At 40.2% G+C, this 27,674-nt stretch overlaps 1 protein-coding gene across 1 annotated transcript in view; it reads right to left on the bottom strand.

Annotated features, from left to right (window-relative positions):
• Positions 1 to 27,674, bottom strand: part of LOC309594676 (glypican-5-like) — a gene marked incomplete at both ends in the record, with an annotated part of 385,721 nt that overhangs the window by 141,869 nt on the left and 216,178 nt on the right. The window contains one exon of the mRNA XM_082320908.1: positions 8,842 to 8,962. Within this exon, the coding sequence (XP_082177034.1) occupies positions 8,842 to 8,962 (121 nt within the window). The remainder of the gene's footprint in view (positions 1 to 8,841; positions 8,963 to 27,674) is intronic.

The following is a 27,674-nucleotide window of genomic DNA, read 5'->3' as shown; positions in this document are numbered from 1 at the left end:
CACCCATAAATCTCTGCTTTTCTTTCCTATTATGCTAAGCTCACCACCTCCAAAAATAAGCACATTATTATAACTCAGGAATGAGATCAAAAGTAAATACCATAACCACACTTCTAATGATAATAACTTAAAGCACTGTGACTTACAATTACTAGAGTGATCAGAAAAAGATGATAGGCTAACAGAACAAAATAAGTATTTACAGAAAAGAGAATTTATAATTTCAGTATGACAACCTTAATTAATTCAATGATAATTGATGACTTTCTATCTTTAAAAAAATCAATTAACATCAAAACAAATAGGCTAACATAGCAGTCAGATCCGTGCTTCCTCCCCTCTGCCAACACCCACAAAGGGGCATTTCTGGTCAAAAACAATAACAACTGTTAACAGTTGTTGAACAGTAACAACAGTACACATTTTAGTTAGTGCCTTATACCACAAAGACAACAGTTATTAGAGTGATGCATTTCTCTAGGGGTGACAAGAAACCACAGTATTTCCATTAACGGTGTAAAAGTTTCCCTTTTGCTGCCTCGACCCCCTGAGCAGCAATCCCAAACCCCAGGGCTGACCAGCTCTTCCTAGATGCCCCTAGATGCCTCCTGCTCCCACCCCTGCCTTGCTTTCCTGCCTGGCCTTGGGTGCCCACACCAGCCCTCATACTCCCGTGCCTGGCCTCGTGCTCCCATACCACCTTCCACTGGTCAGGCCAAAGCAGATCCCTCTCTTGACCCTCTCCTCACTTGCAGCCATTACACCAGAGAATCCAAAACACTTTTCAGCTCATCTGTGAAAATAGTATCAGTTTTGCTAATCAGCTGCAACTAGAACTGGGCACTCAAGCCAAAAGACAGATTCTGGTGGATTTGATTTGTTTGTTTGTTTGTTTTTTGTTTGGTTGTTTTTTTTTTTTTTTTTTTTTTTAAATAAGACTCTTCTTTTCAAACTATGTTTTTCTATATGTGAAATGTTTTGGCTCAGTTCTAGATTGAAACAGTAGCTCTCCCCTCCCTCTCCCCCACTTGGCTCAAGTCACTACTGTGACTCAATATGTGATTTTGATTTATTAAGACTAATTTCCCACAATGAACAAAACAAAACACATACAATGGCCCATCTGGGCAAATAATTTCTGAAAATGCTTGCAAGACAAATAGCACAGCATACTCTGAGACACAACACATGAATAATAAACGGGCATTTTAGCATTATATATTTGCTAGCATATAATAAGATATGCTGGATTTACGTTGAGATTCAGATTTGTCTTATTTTAAAATGCTACATTTTGGTTTAGTTGAGCCAGTATTTCACATGATTTCTGTTTCTGTTGAAATCTTGATGCTGTTTTTAATACTAAAAAGCCATTTCTCAATTCTAATTAAAATTATTTAATTATATCTCAAGTCAATATATTTCACAAAACCAAATGAACAACCTGCAGACCTCAGGCCAGCAAAAGTACACTGATTTCAGCCAGGGATGACATATACCTCAATTAGCAATAAATTAGAATGTTAACATATGCTCTCCATAAAACAATGCTCCAGTGACGTTTTTTCAGTGGCACTGGACTAGAAATAGCTCTCCTGTTGTGATTCATGGACAAACTTCTGGTTTTGATAGGAGTTTTAATGCCACAGCAGAACCAAGGTTAGAGCTTCCAAACTCCTTTTCTTTTTAAAACATAAGGGCATATGAGAGAAGAAAACCACTGCACATAGCCCAGTGACCGGGGCTGCCAGGCCTTGAACAAGGAGATCCCACATCTCCAGATGAATAGCCTGACAACTGCATTATTATCGGCTGGTCTGCTTTTCTATCTGCCCCTCAAGGTATGCAGACAAAGGAAGTCTGAGTGATTTTTCCTTCCTTCATGGCCACATCTCTGTGTTTTCCAGTAGGAGCCCAGCTGAGCCATCTGCGGCCCTAAGCCTGTCCCTGCTCCTTCCCCCGCACGCCCCCTCCCCGTGGGTGCTCCCCCAGCAGCCTCACCTGGGAGGCGTAAGTCAGAAATGAGGAAGGGGCACAAATTACTGGTCTCAAAGCAATAGCAGTTTGCAGAAACCTGAGACCAGAACAGGATTTTGACAGACTTCAGATGTCCCAGCCCACTGAATATATTCACAGAATATATTTCTTGTGAATTTTACTCCTTCTAATGGAAGCCCTGACAGATAAATACTCCTAAGCGATCAGCAACTACATCCTGTTCCACTGCCTGAGAACTACAGCCTTTATTGCAAGGAACATTTCCTAGCGAAGCATCCCCATTAGCATGTAGTCTGCTATACGCTACCCTATCTTGATGCACTACTGTGTGATACACTGCTTTGCACAGAGGACTCTTTGTTGATTTTGATTTTCCTTGGTAACAGATGAGTCCCCCAATAGACAATGGATGCATTTTCTCAACTTTGATTGACAAGTCAATGTGAAAATATGTGACAAAAGCAAAAAGCTTCAGACCCAAAGATAACTTGCTAAGAACCATATATGACAGAAATCTGTCAGGTTCTTTAAAGAAACAAAGGAGAGCTAAATTGCTACTAGATTTTTGTTTATTTTTCCCAGGCTGGCAGCATTTATTTATCTTTCCTTGCTTTAATCACAGATATGATGAAATCTGATGTCTTCAATATTTTTATACAGTCTACATTACATACATATTTTATTTATTTTTTTTTTTCCTAAGAAAGAGAAAATCATAGAGAAGACCACACAGAGAAAGATTATGCTCACTCTTTGGTAAACTGGATTGTTTCAAGCACTAGGATGAGTTGTTTCAATGCATATGGATTATGAAGAAGATCATAACTTATCTCAGAGCTGAGCATTCAGCATCTGTATCTGGAAGCAAAGAGATGTCTGATTCTTAGCAGGGGAGAATAAAAACAGCCCATGAATCTAATAAGAACAATCATTTTTAAAAAAATAGAATGAGAAACAAGCTCTGTATAACTGATGAAGTAATCTGAGATTATAGTTTATTTGAAGATAGGGGTGAACAATTTTTATACAGCAGAGCAGGAAATAAAAAAAATAAACAAACAGTCCATTTGCTCTTTCCTGGCATTATAAGACTTTCATAGAATGGTTTGAGTTGGAAGGGACCTTAAAGATCATCTGGTTCCAACCCCTCTGCCATGGGCAGGGACACCTTCCACTAGACCAGGCTGCTCAAAGCCCCATCCAACCTGGCCTTGAACACTTCCAGGGATGGGGCAGCCACAACCTCTCTGGGCAACCTGTTCCAGTGCCTCACCACCCTCATAGTAAAGACTCACTTTAAATATAATTGTTTCAGGTTTCATTAATTCTATCTTTATTTTCTTGAAGCATATGCATTTCTTGCTGCTATTTATTTATCAGCCAATAACTATTGCATTAATTCAATTATCACTGCTGTTTACATTTGGAGACGAAGGTGATGAGGGCTGTTATTGCCTTTATAGTGATGTGAATTCAAAAAGGACCAACACAATCATAGCAGTGTTTGCTTCAACGAAAATCTCTCTTGTACCTGAACTGCAGACAAGCTGAGGCAAGATTAATCTTTAAGACTTCTATGACCCAAGACCATTCAAAACCTGCACTGAAGAATCAACAGTCTCTGTTGTGTTATGGATCACTTTCACCAGTTGATTGGTGACATGGATCCTACATTACTTGCAAAAGATAAAATCAATCTCGGGGTGAGTTGGGTGGCATCCTCAACAGGCTATGATGGTGAGCCCTGGCAGTATCACGGTGCAGAGAACACAGCCTTTCACCTCCTATATTTCTGTATGGCATTACCATCATAGAAGTACCTGTAAAATAGAGTGTGCAGGCAATGAATCCTGAAAGCCTTGAAAGCATACTACGTGTGCGCAGATTGTCAGTACACTGTACACGCTACACAACTAGAACCGGGGCCCAGTCCCTTCAGTGTGTCGTCTTCTATTAATCCGTGTGTCTGCATTAAATTCAATGCCTCAAATTACAGATGGTCTGCTTGGTTAGCCACTGAAGAAAGAATAACTATCTCTGGGATTTCCAGATATCTTGCTTCATACTTCCAAAAGGGATATGGAGCACCTGAAATCCTGAAGAAATGTCCCAAGTCTCCAAATGCTTTGGACAGAAAAAAAGAGGACCTGTTTTGGAAATCCAGACATATGGCAGTTCCGGGAAAGGTGCTCCGTTTTGTAAGAGCCACAAGTCTCTACAGGTTTTGGGAGGTATATGGGGGGCCAGCAATAATACTTCTAAGCCTGTTGGGGCTGTTTAAATCCCAAGTAATAGAAGTAATATAGCAACAGTCTTTCTAAGATGACTACTTCTCTTTCTATATTTTCATTGGATGAAATGTAGAACAGACTATTTTGAGTCTTAGTCCAAGTCAGCTACAAGTTTGGATGAAAATCAAACCAACTTGTCTCCACTTAAATCTAATATAAAAAGTCTATAATGTAATAAATTTTATAGATGTTTAAAAAATATACACACTTTTAAATTAAGTAGTAGTTAAATGATTTATTGTATTATTCTCTATTGTCTAACCCAATTAAATTCACATTCGAGATTAAATTATGGCTAGCTCACATTATTGATAAGAAACATCTCAGCGCTGTTGCTTCGAACTTTGCTATGACGGCATCCTTTGTGTACAAATCTAAAAGCAATTCAAGTTACATGCATTTCTTAGTTCAGCTGGCAGATCTATGAGACTTTGGTAGGGGAAAAAAAAGAATATGTGGGTCCAGATTCAGCAAGATTTGCTTTGGCATTGCTCTCATTTTAAGCGCTAGGATATTGCACTGTCTTCTTGAATTACAGCCATGCCCTAAGGATTCATCTCTGACTGACAACAGCAAAACACACTGATTCTCAAAATCCGTCAAGATTAGATTTAGGCTGACAAAAGACAAATAAGTTAAACTTGTATAATACTTATTATATTATAATCCTTTGAGAATGCCCGTGCAACCCTGCTAGCAAAGTTATAGTCAAAGTTTTTTCACTTTTCCCTAACGTTCTCATTGCTTTTCAATGTGATTGATCCTTTAGGATTTTTAACCTTGGCCTCAGAACCGCTTCTGTTTGAACTGTGAAAAGCATTATGCTGAAGAAAAACATTAAAACATATTTAAGTGCAATTATGTGGCAAGAAGTAGTAGTCAAAAAAGGCGCAATGGGGGATTTTATGTTTATTATCAGTTGCAGTTCACATCTGCTCTATTCACAAAAAAAAGGGGAGGAAACGATGTTATTTCTAACTGCTAGTTCTTCAAAATCAACCTGGGACCTGACTGTTTTTACATTACTAAAAGTAAAAGTTACTGTAAATTGTAACTCAGTAATTCTATTGATATGTGAATCAGCAGCTACAATAAACCCTTCAAATACCTTATCTGCGAGGGATGCAAGTAACAGTAAGCGTATAATAATATACTCTAAATTTCACTTTACTTTTGGCTTTGCAAAGTGGTTATGAAATAGCCTATTTGCATAATCATTTTTTTAAAAAACAACAACTATGTGGTGAGGATTTAAGTCCCAGAGGAAAAAAACAAGAAACTGCTATAATCTCCAACGAACTGGCATTTCAGCCTAAATGACAGGCAGACATGGAAGACGACTTGCATACAGATTATCTGTAATGTGCTGGAGTTGGGATGCACTAACTAGAACAATAATATATTGACAAGAGTTTCGTTCATGTGCATAGGATTTAGGATCAATGAAGTTATTAATCTCTTTACATTTGTGGATAAGTCATAATAAGGAGCTAACAAAGAAATGGCTGCTGTACACCGAAGACTGTCAGTTGTATTTAAATCAACTAATAGTTTGCTGCTTCTGCATGGCCGGTGACAAGCCACTCTTGCTCACAGCCTTGTGCTGCATTGCTACCCCAGTCACCGCAGGCCCACATTATCTCAGGCCCTGCTGACCCTGCTGCACCGCGCTGCTGCGTCTGCAGCCCAGGACTGCCAGCACGGGGCAAGGAGGCTGCAGCAGTAGGCACAGAGTGATGAGGAAGAGCTGGGGTCCAGCAGTGGAAGACAGGAGGTGGAAGAGGATCTATCGAAGATAGCAGCGATTAGATTTGCTCCAGAAATTGTTAGGAATTGCTGAGCTAAGGTACATCTTTTAAAAAAATGAATCCTGTTGATTTGAACATAGCTGTAGTTGACAGTGCTCCACAACCTCAGCAAATTGATCTAGCAGCAGATTATTCTGATTTTCAAAAACACGCACCTTTGCAAAACAGAATGAGAGAGAGAGAGAGAAAGCCAACAGGTCGAGGCTCTCTGAGGGACAGACCCAGCATGGCTGGAGCTTGTTTTGTTAAGACAGAAATGTTATTTCTTTTAAAAATCTCAGCACATCTTTCTCTTATCCAAGAATATGCTTTCTTCTGGGTAGTTTAGCAATATTACTTAAATGGTAGAAGATTACTGAGGCCTAGACACATCAAATCACCTATGATGCACATTCCGTGCATTGCTTTGTTCTCTGCTCTGCAGGCTTCCTGCCTCTCTAGGATTCCTTCTGTATATGCAATATGCAACTACTGCTTAAAATGGTGTTGCAAATGTCAAATACTTAAGAAGATACAAAGATAACACCTTATTTTATTACTGTTTAAATTCCACCTTACATATTGCCTCCAAAAAAAAAAAAAAAAGAGTAATTTAATGAAAAAAATGAATTTGCCTGTAAAATGAGTAATGGGATTCTGTATAATTCTTCCTCTATACAGTCTACACACACTATTGATGACACTTTAAACTCCCGATTTAACCAGCTTTTCAGTGTCAGTTTTTATTTGTATATTATTATCACCACTGAAATGAAAATTCAAGAAGCAGAAAACAGCTACACATTTGATGTTGTATGTGAAAGCCTTAGATATTTAGCAACTTCTTTGATACTTTGATCTCTGAAGAAATCTTACTAAAATTATGATCAAAGGAATTTATATTATTCCAAGTACTTAAGAATGAACCATCTTAGGGCAATAATCAGTATTCTGTTTAATCCTTCACCCTTGTAATCCGTTATTGCTAAGCACCTCAATCTGATGGCAGTTACATTTACTTAAGGGTGATATTCTCCTAAAAGAGAATTAGAAGTAACAGAAAGCAACATTTCCAACTTACAGAAAGAGCTAGGAATTGGATTTCATTCTTCTGACCAAAAAGTGTTCTCTGAAGCTGTTTTTTAAACATACGTAACTTAAGAAAATTGGTACACAGCTCATTATGAGACCATTCGGATTTTTATTTTTCTACAGCAGACAAAGAAATAGAATTTCCAATACACAGCTACTTTTAATTTAATCTATTTCTAACTATTTCCTATTTTCAGTGTTTATAGAAGACTATTACACAGATGGATATATCTAATATTTATAAAGTAAATTAACACTCTACTTTATAACATGCAAAGGCAGATAAATAATGAATTATCCTTTTCATCAATCTGACCACATAATGTCTATTTCACTGTAATATTAAATACTGCATCAGACTGGTTGTTGTAATCCCCCATGGCAAGTTAAATCAAACAGTGTGATACAAAGAATCCCTAAACTGCAGCCTACAGAACAACAGAAGAACATTAGAGCCAAGCAAGATTTAACGAAAACACTAATTACTGGTTAGATTATGGATTTACCACTGGTGGCTGATGAGAGGTAAAGGAGGGTTATACTTCTGCAGGAGCACATAAGAGATCAAACCATGACTCCCAGTCACAGCCACAGTCTTAATAACCTCTCACATCCTGACTAAGCAATTCCTCCTCCCGTTTTACCTGTGCAGATTATTTTTCTTCCTGTACACCCCACCCGCAAAGGTGGACTTTAATCTTACAGCGGTTTTCTACTAACTATTTATATCCCCATGCTCCATCACTCTTTAATGGTGAAAGATTACAAGCAGACTAATGTGCAAACACATCTGACTCCGAACACACTGTTGTAAGCATTCTTCCAAGCTGACAAGAAAACATGCCTACTTTAAATGAAAATCAATCTCTGTTAAATCTGTTAGCTCCAGCTCATTTCGACTGGCACTACTTTAAGAGCTCACAAAGAGGTGTGCTGAAGCAGTAATATCAGAGAATCATGCATTCAGCTTTGAAAGACGGCAGATGTACCAGGACTGCAAGTACATCTGAGGGAACCCAAATAGATGATAGAGGCAGACACAGGTTAATCATGCCTCTGACAAACTCACTGGTAGGTTATCTTTCCTTTTGGGCTGAGGGGCTTGAGAACAAGGCCTGTCAAAGAAGTGTTTTCAAAGGTGCAAGGCTAATTCATCCTGGAGCACCTTCTGTCCTGACTTCAGCATTCCATACAGTTCAGTTATCACACCCTTATAGACCCATTTTGTATTTTGATCTGTTTATATCTACACCACTGAAAAACAGTAAGCTGCACAAACAAGGAGATATTCCTCCAACACAAGAATATCACAGGCCTCCTACAGGTGCTCACACAGCATGACTCTAACCACAAGCTTCAGGTGAACTGTGGGGCCCAGGAGCTGCTCCATGTTCCTGGGACTGTGGACTGTAGGAGAGTTAATCAACAGCTATGGAACAACAGCCAGGAATTGGAGCAACTTCCAGGGAAATAACTTTGCCTCGTTAGAGTTCATAAACCAGCTGGCAAAACAGAATCTTCAGTTGCCTTTAGTACCAAGCCCGCTCCATGGCTATTTCAGGCCTATAATCCTGGGAAATGCAACATGAGAAGCAGTACCACTTAGTAATTTCAGCTTTAGCTCTGCTATCAAACCCAGTGATAAAATGCTTTTATCTCTAAAAATTACTTACTTGATTAAAGTGCTGAAGTTTATCAATTAAATTACTGATGAGTGGGTCCAATCCTCTGACTTTCAGCTCTGGATTATTAATTTGTGCCTTCAGTCCATTGGAAACAACTCTGCTGGTGTAACTGAAAAAGAGAAAAAAAAGAAAACATCAGTGACTGGAACCATATCCATTGGAATCAAAAATCATATTATAGAGGACTTACAAAAAGCAAATATTTTGTAAATGGGAATAGAAATTTGTAATAAATATTTATGATTTAAATACACAAAACCAGAATAAAAATCATAGTTTCATGCAGTATCATTCATCACTTCAAACTATTCAAGTCATGAACTGACAACAATTTCATAAACCACATAAAGATTCCTTTCATTCATATTTTAATATTTGAACCTTTATAACTGACATTCTCAAGTTCTTCCGTGCAGCAGTCAAAGCTGATAGCTTCCAGAAAGTAATTCTTTCATAATTACAGAAACACAGGGAATTTAAGACGGAAACTAAACATCATGAGACTGAAGTAAAATCCAATGAAACGGCAGTCTGATTTTGAAAATATTCTTAATCAAAGTGTGAGATTGGACTTCTCTTGCTAGATTAGCAGTTTATCACCATCTCGAGACACTGTAAAGCAGCACTTGCTGCTGTACTAGCGCTCCTCACCATGCCTTATCTGCATTACGAACTCGCTAGCCAGGGTCCACGTACAGGAATTCTCTCTAACGAAGTCTTGCTTTATTTGAGGAATGGCAGCTGTTCTCACACCGCAGTCACCTGTCTCTTATCAGCAATATTCTCTCACCGACTGTTGACTAAACAGTTACTGTCAGTCTTTTCTGCAATACACCACAGTGTATTCTCAAAACCTAATCGGCTTGGGGCTCCACCCATGTACTCTCATGGGGAAAATTCCAGCATTGTGCACATTTGGTCTGTACTTCTGAACATGTCTTTACCATAGTTGAGAAGATGAAGTCATCAGCACATGTATGCTGAATCCAGTGCTTCCTGGAAGTATTCAAACTACTGCATATTGGCTCCAGAGTTGATCTGTTCATGCATGATTTAAATTCAACCCATTCGCAATACACTGCAAATCCCAGAGAGACAGACAACAACCTTTTTTGGCAAGTCATGCTTTTGAGGGTTGTATGTAACCACTCTCATTAGTTTGGCACTCATTTTGTCACGAAGTGGATCACAGATGTTTGCATGACCAGTTATGAACCGGACAAGAGACTGTTCCCGAACTAAACTCTCTTAGACTCACACACATGTCTGCAAGGATCTCATTAAGGTGCCATGTTGCCATCTTTTTAAGGCAGGTAGTAATTGGCTGTGCTCCTCTGGACTGAAATGTGGAAAGAAACATCCTGCTACATCTTTCACTTTGATCATACCTACATACTTCGATATATAGATGTTCTCCTATCAGTGAATTCTTCACTGTAGACCAATTTGTGCTGAAGCTGAGGACAGCACTTCAAAGTAAGACAAAAGTGCCCAAATTCTATTGCAGAAAGACAACAGAATGTGGCAAGGGAGACCTAGCTCTCCAAATATATTTGTCCTATCTTAATTTCATTTAGGATGAACAACATATTTTATGCAAACTGCTGGCAAGGCATACTGTGTTACACTGCTGTAAAACATATGGCTTAAAAAGAGAAAGAACTGAGAATGGTCCACCTTTTCAGTAAACTCAATAAATTTCACTTCTCAGGAAAAAAAGAAAAACAAATGGTTTAGAACAAAGAATTGAGAAAAATCGTATTTTTCACTAATAGCCAGATAGTATTTAGAGGAAAAACTTTAAGGAAAATCTTTTTCAATGAGTTTATATTTTTTTGTTCACTGAGCCTTTTAAAGGTAATCTTCTAATTTTTCTTGATGTGTAACTCATTCAAGTATAAACTAATCTGGAAGTATAAACTTTCACAATGCAATGGCGTGTGCAAAATGATGGTCAGGTTCTGATCTTACAACCAGACTCAGATAGCTGGACTGATGTCCCCAGGAAGAACCCAGCTAAAGTATTATTTTGAAGTCAAGACTGGTATAGATCCTGTCAGTCCACATCAATTCATTTGGACAATACAGGAACACTGCTGCACCTTACCTGCCTTTAGCTTTACCTTTAGTCACAAATCATACTATTTGCTGAATGCTCATCATTGTTCACCATGTGAAAACACACGGTTACCCACTGTAGATGTACAGGGACACTTGACACAGCTTTTTGAGATCATCTAGTTGCAATACAGGAGAAATTTAATTTAATGGGTCAGCTCCATCAGTCTGTTCAGTGATTCTCTGTGTGCATTGCTTTGTCTGATCAGAAACTCATCAACAGCAGCAAAAAGCAAGGCTTTCCCTTTTCATTGCTCTTGACTGCTCTCTATTCAACCCCTAGTTAGAGCTATTGGAATTTCTCTAGAGGCTTATGTCATTATAATCCAGGATAAAGAACGCAAAATTGCTTCCCCTCTGGGTTGGTTGGGTTGGGTTTTTTTTGGCAAATGATATTGGTTTTTTTCCCAGTGAATCACAAGCCTCCATTAAATGCCTCTAAGTGGTATTACAAACCTACAGCACTCCATGGAGTTTGCATAAACATGACCAATTCAGGGATAGCAGCAGCATTAATGCCAGAGTCCTCAAAGGGACCCAAAATGTGGAAAGTCAATCTCAGTCAACTCAGATATATTGCTGTTGCTAAATACAACCCTCTTTTGCATACATTATTATCAGGAAAATAGGACCATTTGGTATGAATGAGTTCACAGTCCACAAAGGGGATACTCATATCCTTGAAGTTCCATATGCATTTAAGGACTCACTCTTTAAAGCTCTAGAGATATGCATAAATTGTGCACAGATATTTCTGTTGCCCAGATTGCTTGTAATTAGATTCATAATGTGGATTACCTAAATTTCATCTGTCAGAGAAAGCATGCATGAGATGTGCGAATCCTGCACCATTTCCTTATCTCCTTGGTCTAGCATGGCTTCAGTATGGCAGTCACTAACAACTACGTCTAACTGCTAACGTGAGGCTCCAGCACGTAAGAGTTGGCACAGCTATGGTCTGGAACATCAGCTGCATGACTGGCAATGCCCAGAAAACCAACTACAGACCTTTGGCAGTGCAGAAATAGGGGTGATCTGCCAAATGAATGGTGTTAAAAGCTGATGTAAAGAGAAGCAAAAGACTTACTTGCAGAGCACAACAAAACCAACTCTTGGGTTTCCCCATAATAACCCCTAAGATCTGCCTGTCCTGTGTGTTCTTACTGAGAGATCACTTCTATAACAAACGCAAGCCCAGACACACTCAGATGAACTCAAAAATGGTGAGTTCAGAGAAGGTGGGCTACACCTCTCAAGGAGACTGAGACAGGGCAGAGAACTGAAGGAGAACTGCACAGCCAGCAAGAAGGGAGAAATACCTCCAGTCCATCACAGCCAAGAACCAAAGACCATACTAGCAAAAGACACTATGTCCATCTGACTCCAACTACTACCCCATAAACTGCAAATCCTTCTACTAGCTCTGTATCATGTTAAAATACTTTGAAATAAACACTATACATTTCCTGAAAGATAATCTGATTACTTCACTTCTTTGCACTATCTAAAACATTTTTTTTGTTGACATCAGATCCTGAATTACTGGAAATGTACATTAAGTAAGATCAGAAATTGGCTTGCTTTATTTAATAACCTGCAATTTAACTGAAATATTGTAGTACAGAATTGTTAACTCTGGTTACAGCTCGAGTACTTTATTCATACTAAACCCAGAAATGTCAGCAGGAATGGCCAGGAAAGTTGTATTAAAATATTGTCACTGGAGCAATCCTGAAAGTAACTGTTACATTGGAGGCCAAGGAGCAGTGCATACAGGCAGAATTTTCATCCAGACCTCAAGCCTCATGCCAATGTTATTCCACTGATTGTTTGGGCAAAGCTATGATACTTTAAAAAACCAAACAAAAACAATTATAAAAAACAACCCACCAAAACTCAGCTTTACAGTATTTCAGAAGACCAGCATCAATTATTTTACATCTTAGCACAGCTCATTGCAGGTTTAAAAAAAGGTAAAAAGTGAAATGCTGATTACACATGGGATTGCATTTCAACTGAAGGCACATATTTTTATTTTCTATATAAATATAGATAAATTAAGATATTTGAGTCTAAATACTTATTTTAAAATAAAGCCAGATGCTATTTTGAAATGTGTTCTTTTTAACTCCTAATATGAAAAGGGATCAAGGTCTAGGATTCCCTCAAAGACAAATATGCCATTTTAGATAGTTCAATACGTTAAAAACAACACAGAAACAACTACAAATTCCAGGCAAACGACTGCAGGAGCTGCATTAGGGTTAGATCTAACTAGCAGTGATATTTAGCCACAAAAGCCCAAGAAACAGGGTGCTGTTTTCACACCATTTCCTTCCCGCCTCCCTGCAGGAGACCATACCAGTCAGGATACGAGTGTCTGAAAAAGCTCTTGCAGGCAGCTTTTCCAAGTATTATTGATCAAGCTCCAGCTGAGAGACTATTTCCATTACTCCATATTCCTTGGGGTGCTATTACCCCGAGTTGTGCCACTAGCAGCCACTAAGCACCCCAGTGCTTTGATCGGGTGGCTAATGGCCTGTCCTTTTCCTGACTGAAGTCAGCTCCAGCGCCTGTACGCACCAGAGGGATTACCGAGCAAGACACCACACTGCACTTCAGATGCTCTGTAATGTGCACTGAGAATTTCAGAATTATCTATATTGGAAATTCAGGCTACCCAGAACCCGAACTTCATCTGAATGCAATTCTCCTAATTTTAGTTCTCCTTTCTCTACTTGAGTATTTGGCCCAATACAGCTGCATCAAAAGAGGCATCAAAATTCTTATTTAATTGTGGGAGAAATGGGGCATCTAACATCACAAGGCAAATCTGAAAATTTAAGCCTCACATTCAGTTCAGAGGAATCCACGAACAGCCATAAACATCTCTATGGGACAGAAATTGCTTTTGAAATAATTTGTCACACAACCTTGAGAGTTGCTGTATACATAAAATACGAATAAAACTCACTGGCTACAAAATTTAAGGTGTATTTGCTGAGACGTTTCTAACTTGTTAGCCACATTTTTAGAAAATATAATTACATGCTACACATCACCAAGGCAACAATTTTGAACCAGAAATATTTTTTGTAATCTGCCATGCATTTTTTCATCTTTTTTTGTTGGTACTGGTTGTATAATTCCACTATGATCAACAGGGGCTAAAACCTTTCTGAGACATACTGGCAAACCCAAACTCTTTGTGACTGAGACCCTACTGGTTCTAAAAGTCACATTTAACCGTTCATTTCTTTGGCATTACAAAAATGTGACTGTCTTATTTTCTGTACAAATGTATAAACTACTCTGTAAGAAAAACAACCCTTCTCCCCCCAACAGAAAAACACATTAAAAAACTAGACTGGACTACCTAAAAAAAAAAAAAAAAAAAAAAAAAGTTTTCTCAGCCTTCTAAAAATCAACAGCTGTCCAGTAGCCTGCTAAAGCCAGAGAAGTCTAAAGAAAGTAAGCCACTAATTTTATAACCAACAAAATAATAAAACCATTGAGACAAAGCTAGACTTTACAACGATCATTTCACATCCAGCTCTGCTTTTTTCATCTTTATGTATAACTTCTTAAACAGAAAACAATCCTAGAGATATATGTTGCCTGTAAAACCACCCAGAAGTAGATAGCACTATACAAGTAATAACTACAATGAATTAAAATTATGCCTTTTTAAGCTCGTATGTTTGAAAGTCAGTCATTGACCGCAGGCTCTTATTTGCTAAAAAAATTCTGAAGTAGCCTGTTTATTTCAGCAATATACTCAACACACTGTCAGAGCACCACCCACCACCACTAAATGACTCAGAGGTTAAAGGGTTAGAGGGGGAGAAGGAAGGGAAGAGCTTTGAATGTGTCATTTAGTAAGAAGCAATGAGAAATATGGATAAGCTATTTAACTGGCCTTGAGATCCACTGAACAATTAATTCAGTTACATTAGGCATGGTTCACCAGATGGTGTGTTTTGTCTTATATTTATTCATAATTTGACCCTTGGGCTGGAATGGTTTGCCTCAAATTCAATTATGTGAATCCACTGCTGATCTACACCAGTCTGTTGTGTCTCCAAATTAATAATTTTTTGACATTTCCCTTGTAGTTTTTAGATGCAGCCCTTGGTGCATGTGACACTCTGACCTACAGGGCTCTGCAAGGAATCATTTTCTCCCAATTCAAGGAACGCAGAAGTGTGCACCAACCAGTAAGAGCAGTGACAAAATAAATGCATGGTTGCAGAATTTGAAATAATTCATCAAGATTATCAGCTTTGATCTGATTAACCCTTCTGCCCACTTCTTTGCAAAACGGAAAGAACAAGCAGAATATATGGCAATTGTATATCCCTTGCCTGGTTATAATAGTTGCTTGTCACTCAGTAAGTAACTTCAAGGAAGCAAAGCAAACGCCATTTTCCTGAAGTGTTGTTGCTACTTAAACGTAATTCTCCAGGAGGAAGAGCCAGCCAGTGCAGGATTCTCCTTTGACTCAGCTGTCCCTAAGCTGCTCCACTTGACGAGACTGGTAGCCAGCGAGTCCCCCCCACCTCCTTCCGATCCTTGTCGTTAAAACTGACCAAGAGACAGATTGTGCTTCATCTCCAAACGACTCCCACAATAGCACTACTCAGAGAAATGCCTTGTATCATACTTTTTATCATTTCTGTATCAGCTTAGCAAACCTGGATTACAGTCATTGAGCATCTTGGCTGAGAGGTCTCAAAGAAAGGAATGATCAATCCATGACCAGTACTGTTCCCTAGAAACTAAATGCTATTTCACTAAGCTGCCACAATAAACAGTTTTTCAAAAAAAATGAGTAAAAGCAAGAAATACATCTTGATAAATTTACTGTCAGATAATCAGCAGCCATCAGGGAAAAAAACTGCCAAAGTTTGCAGATTTTGGTTTTGTCTTAGAATTCAGTTTCTTTTCATCTACCCAACTTGAACATTCAGTGTGCAAGTGCTTTGTAGAGTTAAATCCTGGAAGACTTCATGACTGTAACATTTATTCAGTTGGCCTGATCCATTAGGTCATTCTACAATTAGCTCCATTAACTTAAATGGATATATTCCTTGTTTATAGGAAAGGTTTCAGTCAGGCCTCCACTCATAGCAGAACGGCAGTAAGAGCAGCTGAAATCCACTGAGCGTCTGACAAAGGTGTCCTCTAACAAGTAACATCCTGCAAACAACACTGTGCAAGGGCACATGTTGGGAAATCTTGAAAGCTCCAGATGTTTTCAAGCCCTTGCATGCAGGACTGCAGGCTTTTGTGTGATTGTTTAAAGTCACATCTTATAACTTCTCGGGTAACCTGAAAACCAGTGGGGCGTTTGTTTGGTTTTAAGGAAAAAACATGTATTTTATGCCAGCGTATAGCAGGAGCAATTCTACTGAAGTCAGTGGAGTCATAATAGGGCAAAATCTGGATACATCACATGAAAATCAGACCCTTTGTCCACAAAGAAAAAAAAACATGTGTTCTAAATAATCAGCTGAGCACAACTGGAACAATATTCTCCAAGAGAAAGATTTATCCGTTTAAAAATACCTATGTAAAGAGTTCATTTAGAAATGATTAAATAACTGCCAACAGACTACAAGAAAGCTCAAGTCTAGCACATAATGAGTTTAGCTGCCCTGAAGATTTTGCGAAGCAGAACTGACACGATGTGAATACCATCTCTGCCGGAACTATTCTAATGGGCTTCAGTAGAAGTTTCACAAATAATCTTGTTTATTAGCAATTATGGGAAACGACGAGACAAATACAGTGTGTTAATGGGCTAATGGGATAATTAAAAAAAAAAAAAATCGCAAAGCCAAATAGCATTTATAATGGTTTTTCTCCACTTCTATAGGGCTAAAAAAGACCTCCTGCAGTCTAGATTATAAAGACAATTTTAAGACTGCAGGTACAAAACCAAGTTACCAGAAGGCTTCAAGTGACTGGATGATGCCACCCCATGAACACACTGAAAATCACAGTGAAAAGCAACTCAGTGAAGGAGTGTACATGTAAAAGATCTTGCCATCAAAAAAGACTCGTTCATCAGTTTTTCCAGAATCACGCTGAGAACGTACTGACTCGGGCTTCAAAGAATACTTGTATAATGTTTGAAAAGTGTTGTAAAAAAGTTATTACAGATGGTAGGTGAAACAGCCTACGTTCTTTTCCTAGGTATATGAAAAGTTAACGCTACCTTCAAGGCACACTGAAAGCACCAGAGAGATTTGCAAAAGTTAACTGGACAGTCTTTATTATGTTGAGGGAAGGAAAGTACTTGCCTGGAATAACATCATATAGGAAAGCTCTTCAGTTTAAAGTGGAATAAACTCTACAGGACATGCAAATGATACCTCTATACCCATCAAAGCGAATATGATGAGCAATGAAAACGATACAAACACAAAAGCTGATAACCTAACCAGGAACTGGCAGCATGAAGACCGTTCCCCATTAAATGAATCTGAGAAACAGAACAGAAAATAGAACAATAAGCAAACAGTATATACTTATCAAAGTAACATCTGTGGCCATTCCTAGGGGAAAAAAGTAAAGCTAATCTGAAATACCTTCTCAGTAACTCCTAGACGAGGGGAGAGCATTCTTCAAGTACAAACAGGAGAACAGAGCCGAGCTAAATCCTGATGGAGAATCTGATTCTGCACCTCTCGGAGACTGGCAGCTTGTACCCTGTTCTGGGGGCTGTGGAAAACACATGGAAACATACGACTGCCTAACTTTTTAACCTGTCAGATGGAAGACACTACTGGAAAACAGGACTGACTCAGCAGAAAAGAAAATACAGTCTCAAGAGAGGAGAGGACTTGAACTCTTGGAAGAAAAAATAAAAGCAGACTAGCAATAAACTTCACAGCAGTGGAGAGAGGATGAGTATCAAGCAAGGGCTCACAGTATTTGGTTGATAGGACTTTTGGCAGGCCAAGGCAGCAAAGATCCAATTCCCTTTCTGGAAACCCTTGTTGCTGATACTTAAAAATCAGGCTTGACAGATGACCACGGGTATACAAAAGGATATTCTATGATCCCAGCATAGAAATGTTTATGAAGCAAAATGGGGAATGTCCTAATTTGCACAGTATCAGATGTATGTCACAGGGAGAAGACCTTGCCTGTGGGTCATTAAAAGCAAGTAAAATAAAACATAACAAAAATACATTAATGCTAAGAGGTCAAAATTCCAGCTTTCCTCAGAAGTCAGTTTCTCCAAATACACTTAGATACACATGGGAGATTAATGAACAGCTGACAATAATGAATACACGAACCGCAGCTCTGTACAAACTCAGTTCATGGACTGAACTCTGCCCTCAAAGAGTTTTGGCTTAAGCCCTCTGGCTTCAGCACCCCCTGCCATTCTGATTGCAGCCTACAGCTCCTACTGAGCCAGCCCTGGGTGCGTACTGCAGGTGTCCATTACTTCCACAATCAAAACTACTGTTGAGCCTAATAGTGCAGCATGACTGTTGTTGAATATCACTGCTCCTACAGCAATTTCAAGTTTCTTGTCTCCATTTTTAATGCCTTCCACAACTGTGATCCCCATGCTTCTCTCAATGCCCTTTCATCTACCCTGCTGATTAGGCCAACATGAACCCCGCTTCGCTTACTTCATTCTAAACCCTATTCTTCTCCCCCATGTCAATTTGAAGTACCTTCACAGACTACTCTTTAAGGAGACCCACTACTTACCTTCACTCCTCCCTCAATGCCTACATGTATTGCAATGTTGAAAAAGCCATCAACTACTGCCAAAGTTGGTGCTCTGTAATGGAAAGATGCACTTAGCTGGTACTTAGTGGACACAGAGAGTAGATCAGGTATAGCATTCCTTCACATCGCATGTGAAGGAGGCATTTGGGTAGTCCAGGCCGACTCTCTCTTCCATGCTCAAGTATAAGGCAGCTGAGATTTGCACTTTCTGAACCCCTGTCACTTCCCCTGGTTATTTTGGCTCCGTAGGGATGTATCTGACCATTATGTATTCCAAATATGCATTAATGCACACACATTTGATTTTGTTCTCTCACACAGTTTTTCCAATATATTTGTGCAGGGCTATTCAAGGCAATTCTTATCTGCTCCAGTGCCTTCACTTCTGTTCAGGTCTTAATATCTTAATAGCAGGTGTTTGGTCCTTTAGCCACAGATGGAAGAGTTATTGACCCTTTCTGGGCTGCAGGAGTGTGAGGTACACAGTTCCAATCTATTCCTATTTCCAGGTTAATAATTTTATCAGTAAGATGGTGATGCTAAATTTTATGTAACTGAAAAGTAAATAGGAGGCCTTAATGCTGTATAGAAAGAGATCAGACACTAAGACTTCTAAATCTCCTGACTCAGAGTTCTTAAACTCCTTCCCTTTGCTTAATCTTTTCCACCAGAAAGACAGCTGAATTCATCATTCCAAAGCACCAAAGTTTTATTCCTTACAGAGGAAGCAGTATTTTATTGCAGAAGCTATGAGCTACCTGTTCAGCTCACCAGTAGATTTATAGATTTCATCCAACTCCTTTCTTTTGCAACTGCCTAATTAGCATAGATCAGGACAATGAACATTTATTGTTCCCCTAACAGTAAAACACCAACAGCCAAAACGCACTCAGCATATTCTGCTGCCACTGGTTGACATAGCTATGTGCACTGGATCGGGCTTAGTTTAATTACCATTATCCTGTAGGCACCCTGATTGCTATAATTCCTTGCAGATATACCAAAGCCTCTGCCATACCAGTACCACAGGGATATGTTTTGAACACGGACGTTTTCAGTGTCTGGAAATGGTCTGGATTCATGGTCTGGAAAGAGTTTAGGCAGGTAGCAGTTTTAATTTGTTGCTAGCTTATATCTAACTAAGTGTTTGATGCAGTAGTTCAGTATCTAGCAAAAATCATGGGTTTTATCACTCTGGAAAGCACTGTAGAAAACGCTAGTATTAGTAGAGAGCAAGTATGGTCTAGTTATGGAGATTAAAATGTCTTAGCATTTGTCCCAGAGAAGTGTTTACCCAGGTCAAGGCTGAAGAGCTGAAGAGTAATGTGGGAAACTGGGCGGCCTCAATTCATGTTTTTGTCGTTAAATACAAAGCATTGTTTTCCTTGCTTGAGTGTCTGGTACTTCTCACAAAAATAACTGCAGTAGAAGAGAGGTCAAATGTAGAAAGATTTTCCTGTCATCGCAAATTTGAAAAAGAGAATATTTATACAAAAATCAATTTACTTGACCTATACTGTTCAATTCTTCTGCTAATACTGTTGAAGATTTATGTCTGGTTAAAACTGTTCCCTTCCACAATTTAGCTTCTCTCCCACTTGATTTTGCAGTAAGGTCACAATCCAGAGTTCATTATTTTATACTTCGTTACCACAGACACAAACAGCAACACAAATTCAACACAAGTTCCCTGCAGGATTAACTACATCAAAGACCAAATTGTTAGGGTAAAGAACATTTAAACACAAATACATACACCACAAAATACTGTGCAGAAGAAAACCTAAGAAGAAAAATAAGGACAAGGAATCCTTTTTGCCCTACTGTAAATGCCCTCCTCTTGAAAATCCAGGTGTCACAGAGGCTTCTGTCCTGAAGAAACCCAGTCACATGAAGCACGATCTTATTTTTGACAGTCACTTTTAAGCTGGATGATAGTAAGTGGGAAGAGTAACCACTTCTGACATACTTGCAAGTTAGTGGCATGTTTCCTCTAGAGTTTTGATTTCTGTTGCACAGATTCCCTTCCCTTACACCCCCACAAGAGCTCTAACAGCTTTGTGTTAGATACAGTAAAAATACTCGCTATAAAATCCCCAAGTAAATGAACACAAAGCAGATCATGAGATTCACTAAAAACAGGTAAACTCAAACAACATTCCCATCACACATATACATATAGTACACTCACAAACATGCGTTCTTCACTTTTTAGCTAGAAGGTGTAGACACCTGAAAGCAGAAAAATAAACAGGCAGAATAATGTAACATAGAAAGAAGTAAGCCTAACAGGGCATTATGCTAAACGCAACAGAGAAAGCAACTGAAATGTACTCAAACAAGTAACTGTGGTTGCAGTGATTGCAGGGACTCTCACACAGCCCTCATCTACATAAAGCCCAAGGTGACCTGACTTTTTTTGGCATGTAAGTATCATCACAAATAATCTGTTTAGTAATAATGTGCTACTATTCTCAGTTTATGTTTAGGGGATGAAGTTATGGTGCCTTAAGCAGAGATCCTAAAAGGACCCTCTTCCATCCAGTTCCCATTGATCATCTGGGCCTAAACAACTTAGGCTCATACTTGGAAGATGCTAACAAGCAAAGAATCAAATGCTGATCTCCCACAATCACCTACCCACTGCATCCTTCTTGATCCTCCCTGGTTTATAACAGGAATAAATAGGTGTCTTTTCCATCCTCCTGGATACAGGCACGCTAATGCGATCGGTCTGTCACCGGTTACATTGCTGGAATACCTGCCTTCAGGTGCAAAGGCTCACTTGGACCACCTTCTTGGCCCTCTTGGCACCCTGGAAGGAGCAAGACGCAGTCTCCATTACTGCACTCCCAGCACAAGGCCAAGGAGACAGCTGAATGTGGTCAGGACATACCCACGAGCTAGGCTGGCACAGCTAAGGCAAGATCACTCACCCACTGGAGGACTTAGCAAGCTGCCTTTTATCGAATGCTCCCCAGAGAACATGCATGAGCATTTCACTGCCCAGCCTAAGCACTTCTCATAGTAAGGCAAAGAGGTCAGGACCTATCAAGCAGCATGTTATTTTTTCTATGGATGTAAGGTGCAACACAAAGTACTTCAGAACTTGAGTGTGACCACCCTTGCTTAAAAAAGGAGCTGAGAGTTTCAAGTGGTTGCCATGGGCCAAGCAGACAGAGAGCTCTTTTCTCAAGCTTAACAGCTGCCCTGACCTGTGTATTTTTTCAAGTCTTTCCTGAGATGCAGAGAGCTTTTGCACAGCACACATGTTGGAGCTGACACCCCTCAGCACATGAAATATGCACCTGCCTGTGCTCAGCCATAAGAAAAGACTGACAAATACCAGAAAAAAAAGACGAGAGGACCGACTCTGTTTTCCTGCTAAAATCAGAAAAAAAGAAAAAAGACAGGAAGTATCTTTTTTTTTTCTTTTTTAAGATGTGTACAATATTAAAGAACACAGAGAACCAAAGTCATTTTGAACATAAGACAAAGGGAATGAGAGAATAGCCGGCAGTTTGTTGTAGCACAGCTATCAGCTACAAAGCACCACTTGTTATCTATGTGCTAAAAATATTGTGATGATTAATGGCAAGGACGAAGGAAAAAACAAATAATAGACGGAAGAATAAATGATGTAACGATGTTAAAAAAAAGAAAGCATATGACATTTCAACATTTACAATAGGATCTGAATAGGCTTCAGTTGTCTATAGCATCATTCATCTTTGAGGTATCCTGAAGAACTTGACAAAGCGGTGGGTTGGGCTGGTAATACTGTGACTCTGACGGCAAATTGAACAGGCATTAGTCACTATAAAGAGTGGATGAACAAATACTAGAGCTGGTTTTCAGTATGTGAAAAAACTTTGCAAGTGTATACAGCTAACACTGTTGGATGCTTAATTTCTCTTTTGAATAAGATGGCAAGGACAGCACAAGGACACTAGTGATGGACGGTTGTTCATTCTGAGGTCATGGGCTCAAATTCTTCAACATTTGAGTGTCTGCAGTGCTCGCTGGTTGTTCAGCAGCCCATGCGAACACTTCCTTGCAGACAGCTGCAAGCAACATGGGAGAGCGCATTCTTGCTTGGGAAGTTTCAGGCAGGCTGACTGCCGGGGGGGTGGCACCTTTTAGCAGGGAAAATGAGAATTTCTGTCCCCTTCATGGCACTGAGTTCCTTTACTTATGCTGTAGGCTTAAAGGGACAGGGCTGAGTAGAAGGAGGTGATGGGGATGGTACTGGGCTGCCATGGCAGCAGCGGGTCTGACCCTGGGAAGGTGTCCTATTTGAACACTACTTCTTGGCTCTTGGGCAAGGTGGCACTAGCTCAGCCCCTTGCTCCTGCAGCGGGAGATGGAGCAGCAGTCAAGTGACAGCAGGGACAGTCACCTCTGACACTTCGATCAGCTGGCAGAGACAGACTTGTATTATCACACTTCACAATGAATACCATGAAGGTAAATGAGATGCAGGAACCCAGGGGCTTTTGCAGTCTGTCTGTACCTCTTGCCATGTGCCCTGCTCTGGATCCAGCACAAAGAAGGGACAGTCCCACACTGCTTCCTGAACAGGCACAGACCCAGTCCTCTCTTCCCTGTAACAAGCCGAAAACAGTCTTACCACTCCTGACCACATTTGCAGCAGCACGGCACAGGCAGAGGGATATATATCTTTCCTTGAGCTCTTTCTCAGGACCATTGCTGCTTTCTAGGTGAAGCACAGTGTCAGGGACCAAAAGGCGGGACACAGGAGCCATAGGCTCTCAGCAGCAAGCAGGCGGCTGCGTTCCTCTCCGCAGGGCACTACCAACCACGCACATCGCCCCACAGCAGCTGGAGAGCAGATACTCCTGGGCAGGCTGGCCCTGGGCAGGCTGCTGCTTCTTGCTGAGCACAGCCTGCAAGCTGCAGCCGGGTGTGTTTGTGTAGTGCGGCTGTGCATCAGCAGATGGCAGGCCCGGATCAGTCACCCCAACCACGCAAAGCCTCCAACCTAACCATGGAGGGACCAGATCCTCTCATTCCCTTTCCCACCCTCTACTATGCTCTTAGTTAATGAGATAAAGCTAATGTAATAGGGTCAGACTTAAACCCTTCCAAGCTTTTTCATAGACTGCAAGCAGCTTTGGATCACACACAGACCATTTAAGGCAGCTGGAAAACTTACAGCCAGGACCACTACATCCACAGTCAATATTCAGATCTGAGGAATACATGGCTGGAAAAATTATTGTCTGTGAACATTATCCTGCACAAGGCCTTGATGTGACAGTGAACACAAAAATACTCTGTTTAGATAGCAGCTGAAGAGCCTTATAAAAGTTCATCATCATTAATTGAAAGGTTTTCCCCAGTTAAAGACTGTCTTAAAATCTGAACAAGAAATAATGTCTGAATCTGTTCTGCAGTGATTTGCAGAGGAGAGAGATATTACTTTATGCACGAATCCACCGGCTTTGAAAGTTATGCTGGAAAAAGGCAAGAGGAGCAAGAGAACGATGAAGCATTGCCTGCCATTTCCTACCAGCGCACAGAAAATCTTTCACCAAAGCAACTGGGTAGAAAAGCTATGAACCAAGTTCTGTTGTTTTACTGACTTGAAAATAAGTGAGCTTATTATTACTGAGCTGAAATTAAGTGTTTCCTATCAGGAATGGCAAAATATTTTCTGCAGACATTTATTAAACAAGTTCAATCCTCTACTTCGAGACTGCATTTTAAAGAACAATTAACGAGAAAAGGTTTTTAAATGAGATTAAAATTAATCAAAAAAGGTGTGTGTGGGGGGAGTAGTTTATTGTTTGCATTTTAGATGAATCACCTCTTTTTACCATAGCAAAAATTAATTAAAAAAAAATAGAGATTGATTTGACCAAAATTAAATTATTTCCCCTGATTTTTTTGTTTTAGTGTCTAAACTAAAAAAGTCCATTAATTCCTGAGGTGTACAAGATATTCCAATGTATCTGTATAGTTCTACATACACTTACAAGCTCCCATTTGGAGCTTACCTTGGCATGACAGTAATTATTATCAAAAATTAATAGCCTCCATGTAGACAGTTATGCTCAGCAATAATGATCTCTGATCTATTTCTCAAAAGCATCTCTGAAACTCTAATGACAGATCTCCCTCTGGCAAATGGTGCAAACACAGCAAATTGCTTGGGGAAAAAAAAGTTAATCAATGTTTTATTAGTTTTCGTCTTGAATAGAGCAATATATGATCCACATGAAAAGGTAAGACATAAAACTATTAGAAATTATTGGATGATTAGCTTAGCCCAGTCCAAATTTGTTAGGCAATCAAAGCCTGTGGCTTAATGCCACTGCTCTAGAAGGGATGAGTCTGGAACTTGTAGAAACAGAAATGAGTCACTTGTGAGAGACACAACAGGGTGATCACACCATCAGGATGCAGTCGTCTATCCTGCTTACAAAGCATGTATCAAAAGAAACTCCAAACTCTGAGCTAGAGCCATGAACAGAGTAGACTGCATTTCTTTGTCCATGTGTGGCCACCTCATTGCCAGAGAGTGGTTTCCCAGCTGACCTTCTTTCCCCTTCAAAAAGTCACCTGCTTTTGCAAAGAGGTGGGTTTCCACACTAGTCGACTGGACTGCAGACTGCAAACCTTAGACCTTAGTCATGAAAACAATTGTGCTTGGATCTGCACAAATCAGTGGGGACTACTCATGGATTTAAAGCTAGACACACATACTGTCTGAAAGAGTAGGGCCTTTGTTAGTAAGCAGTTAAGAGAGATACATAAAATCCATTAGTGCAGTCATCAAGTAAAAGCTCTTGGTGGAGATACCATACTCAGAAGCTGTAAGACAGCTATAATGCAGGCTCATGGCTTACGGTGCAGGTTAATGAGGAGCCAAGCAGAGAGGTCTGTATTGTGTTTCTGAAAGGTATCATTCCCACCTTTAACATAAAATAGCCTGGGAGGACAGCCACATGCAGACAGACTGCTCTCAGCTGCCTCCTGTCAGCAGCAGTCCAGAGTCTCTGCTGGATGCTCCAACTAAAAGCCCTAGCAGGCACCACAACACATCCCTCCAATGACCAGTTCAGCCCCGGGCGCAAGAGGTGCATGAAGAGGTGGTTGCAGGACAGCCTCGCTGACGAGGCAGTGTGAATTTTTACACATGCTGGTTTATTGCTTTACTTAGCACATGGAGGTCTTAGGAGGGCAAGAGAATCACATCTTGCTCTCCTCTTCCCTTCTACAAACAATATGAATCAATCAAAGGAGAAAAAAGACTGAAAAGAAGACAATTAGTTTAAGAAAACAACTGAAAGCCACCTTATAAGGCCTGCTTACTTCACCTGCCCCACATAAAGCTGCGTAACTCATATACCATTACAATGGGATTGTAAACTTGGGCTGAGCAGAGTGGCTGGAACCTGTGACAAGCCTGACCCAGCTGATACCGGCAACAGTGAGAGAATCCCTCCAGCCCAGTGCAGTGCCAGCCCCACTTTGCTCTGTTTCAGGGGCCCCCAAGTTTATGGAGCTGTTGGGCAACTGCTTGTCACTATTGAAAAAAGCTTTGCAAGAGAAGGAAGTGGAAGAAGCAGCTCTAAGTAGTAGTAATAGTAGTAGTAGCTTTCCCTGCAGGAAAATAAGAGCACCTGCAACACACGTGGATGGCACAGCAGGGACAGCTTCTCAAACACTGAGTGCTTGGCGGCTGTAAGACACAGCAAAAGGCTGAACATCAATGACAGGGTACGAGACCTGCCTGAAAGCTGTGCCTGGAGACCACACCAACCTCTAGGTTTCTGTACCTGCTCCATGAAGGCTTTTTTTTTTTTTTTTTTTTTTAAAAAAAGGTGGAGCAAATATCTTTTATTCATAAAACCTGTCGCCAGTTGCCTCGCTGCAAACCTGCTCTCCGCTTCCTTCAAACTGGAATAGTGACCATAGGCCGTCAGCACAATAGGTGTGGGCTCTGAAGGCTTATATGTAACTAAAGCTCCAAGATGTCCCAGGGCCGGGAAGCGCTCCTTGTACCACCTACTGCGCTGGCCCAGCAGGGACCATTGCAGAGGCCAGGCCATGCTGCATGGAGCAGGCACAGGCTTCGCCTCCAGAGCTCCTGCAAGGAAGCGCAGAGACCACGCAGCTCTGCAAAGACTCTGTGGTAGCGTAGATCCCCCCGCAGCAGGAACCTGGGCTCACAATGAGGGACCTCAGGAACAGAAGTGCTATATCTTCAATAAGAGGCATGATTAATCACACAGCTGTATGCTTGTGGGAGTGGAAATGAAAAGCCTTTTATTGGCATCCTCATTATTTAATGATAATTAGAGCCCAGTGTGCCATGAACTGCCCCCAGATTTTATTTTTACAAATACGAGGTAAATTCATTGCTCCTTCTACAAATGTCTTAAAATCTATTCAGTTAGCCCTCAAATATAAAGGAAACTGGAAATGCAATGGTATAGTTAAATCCACATAACACAGAATTAAGCAAACCTTTACCCACTCTGTGCTTCGGAAGGGGGGTGGGGAAGAGAGAGCTGTTGCTTAAATTATTCTTGCAGCTTTACATGGTTAGCCTCCAGCAGCTCTAATCTGTCTCATTTGTAATTTCTCCCAACTGCAGGAGGCACATTGGAATTGCCAGAGAAGATCAGCTCACCAGCACATTTAGCCCTGAATTCCTGCCTCTGGCAACTGCCTAACTTCTAACACTTCAACGGAGACAAAAAAGGAAGTTTTCATCGTATACATAACAAAAGATATTTTTCTGAACCATGGATGCCAGCTTACAGCCTCAAGCATGAAATTTGATTACATAAGTTTACATCTTGTCTCCACCTTTCCTCCCAGAGATGTATTGTCATTTACACTCTATTTATGCTGGTGTATTTTTCACTGGCCTTCCCAAAAACAAGACAGAGAAGGAATTTCTTATCCAACAAAAG

This window comes from Platalea leucorodia, assembly GCF_965183815.1.
Source record: "Platalea leucorodia genome assembly, chromosome: 8".
In the NCBI taxonomy this organism is placed as follows: Eukaryota; Metazoa; Chordata; class Aves; order Pelecaniformes; family Threskiornithidae; genus Platalea; species Platalea leucorodia.
This window is presented reverse-complemented; position numbering and strand designations above follow the sequence as displayed.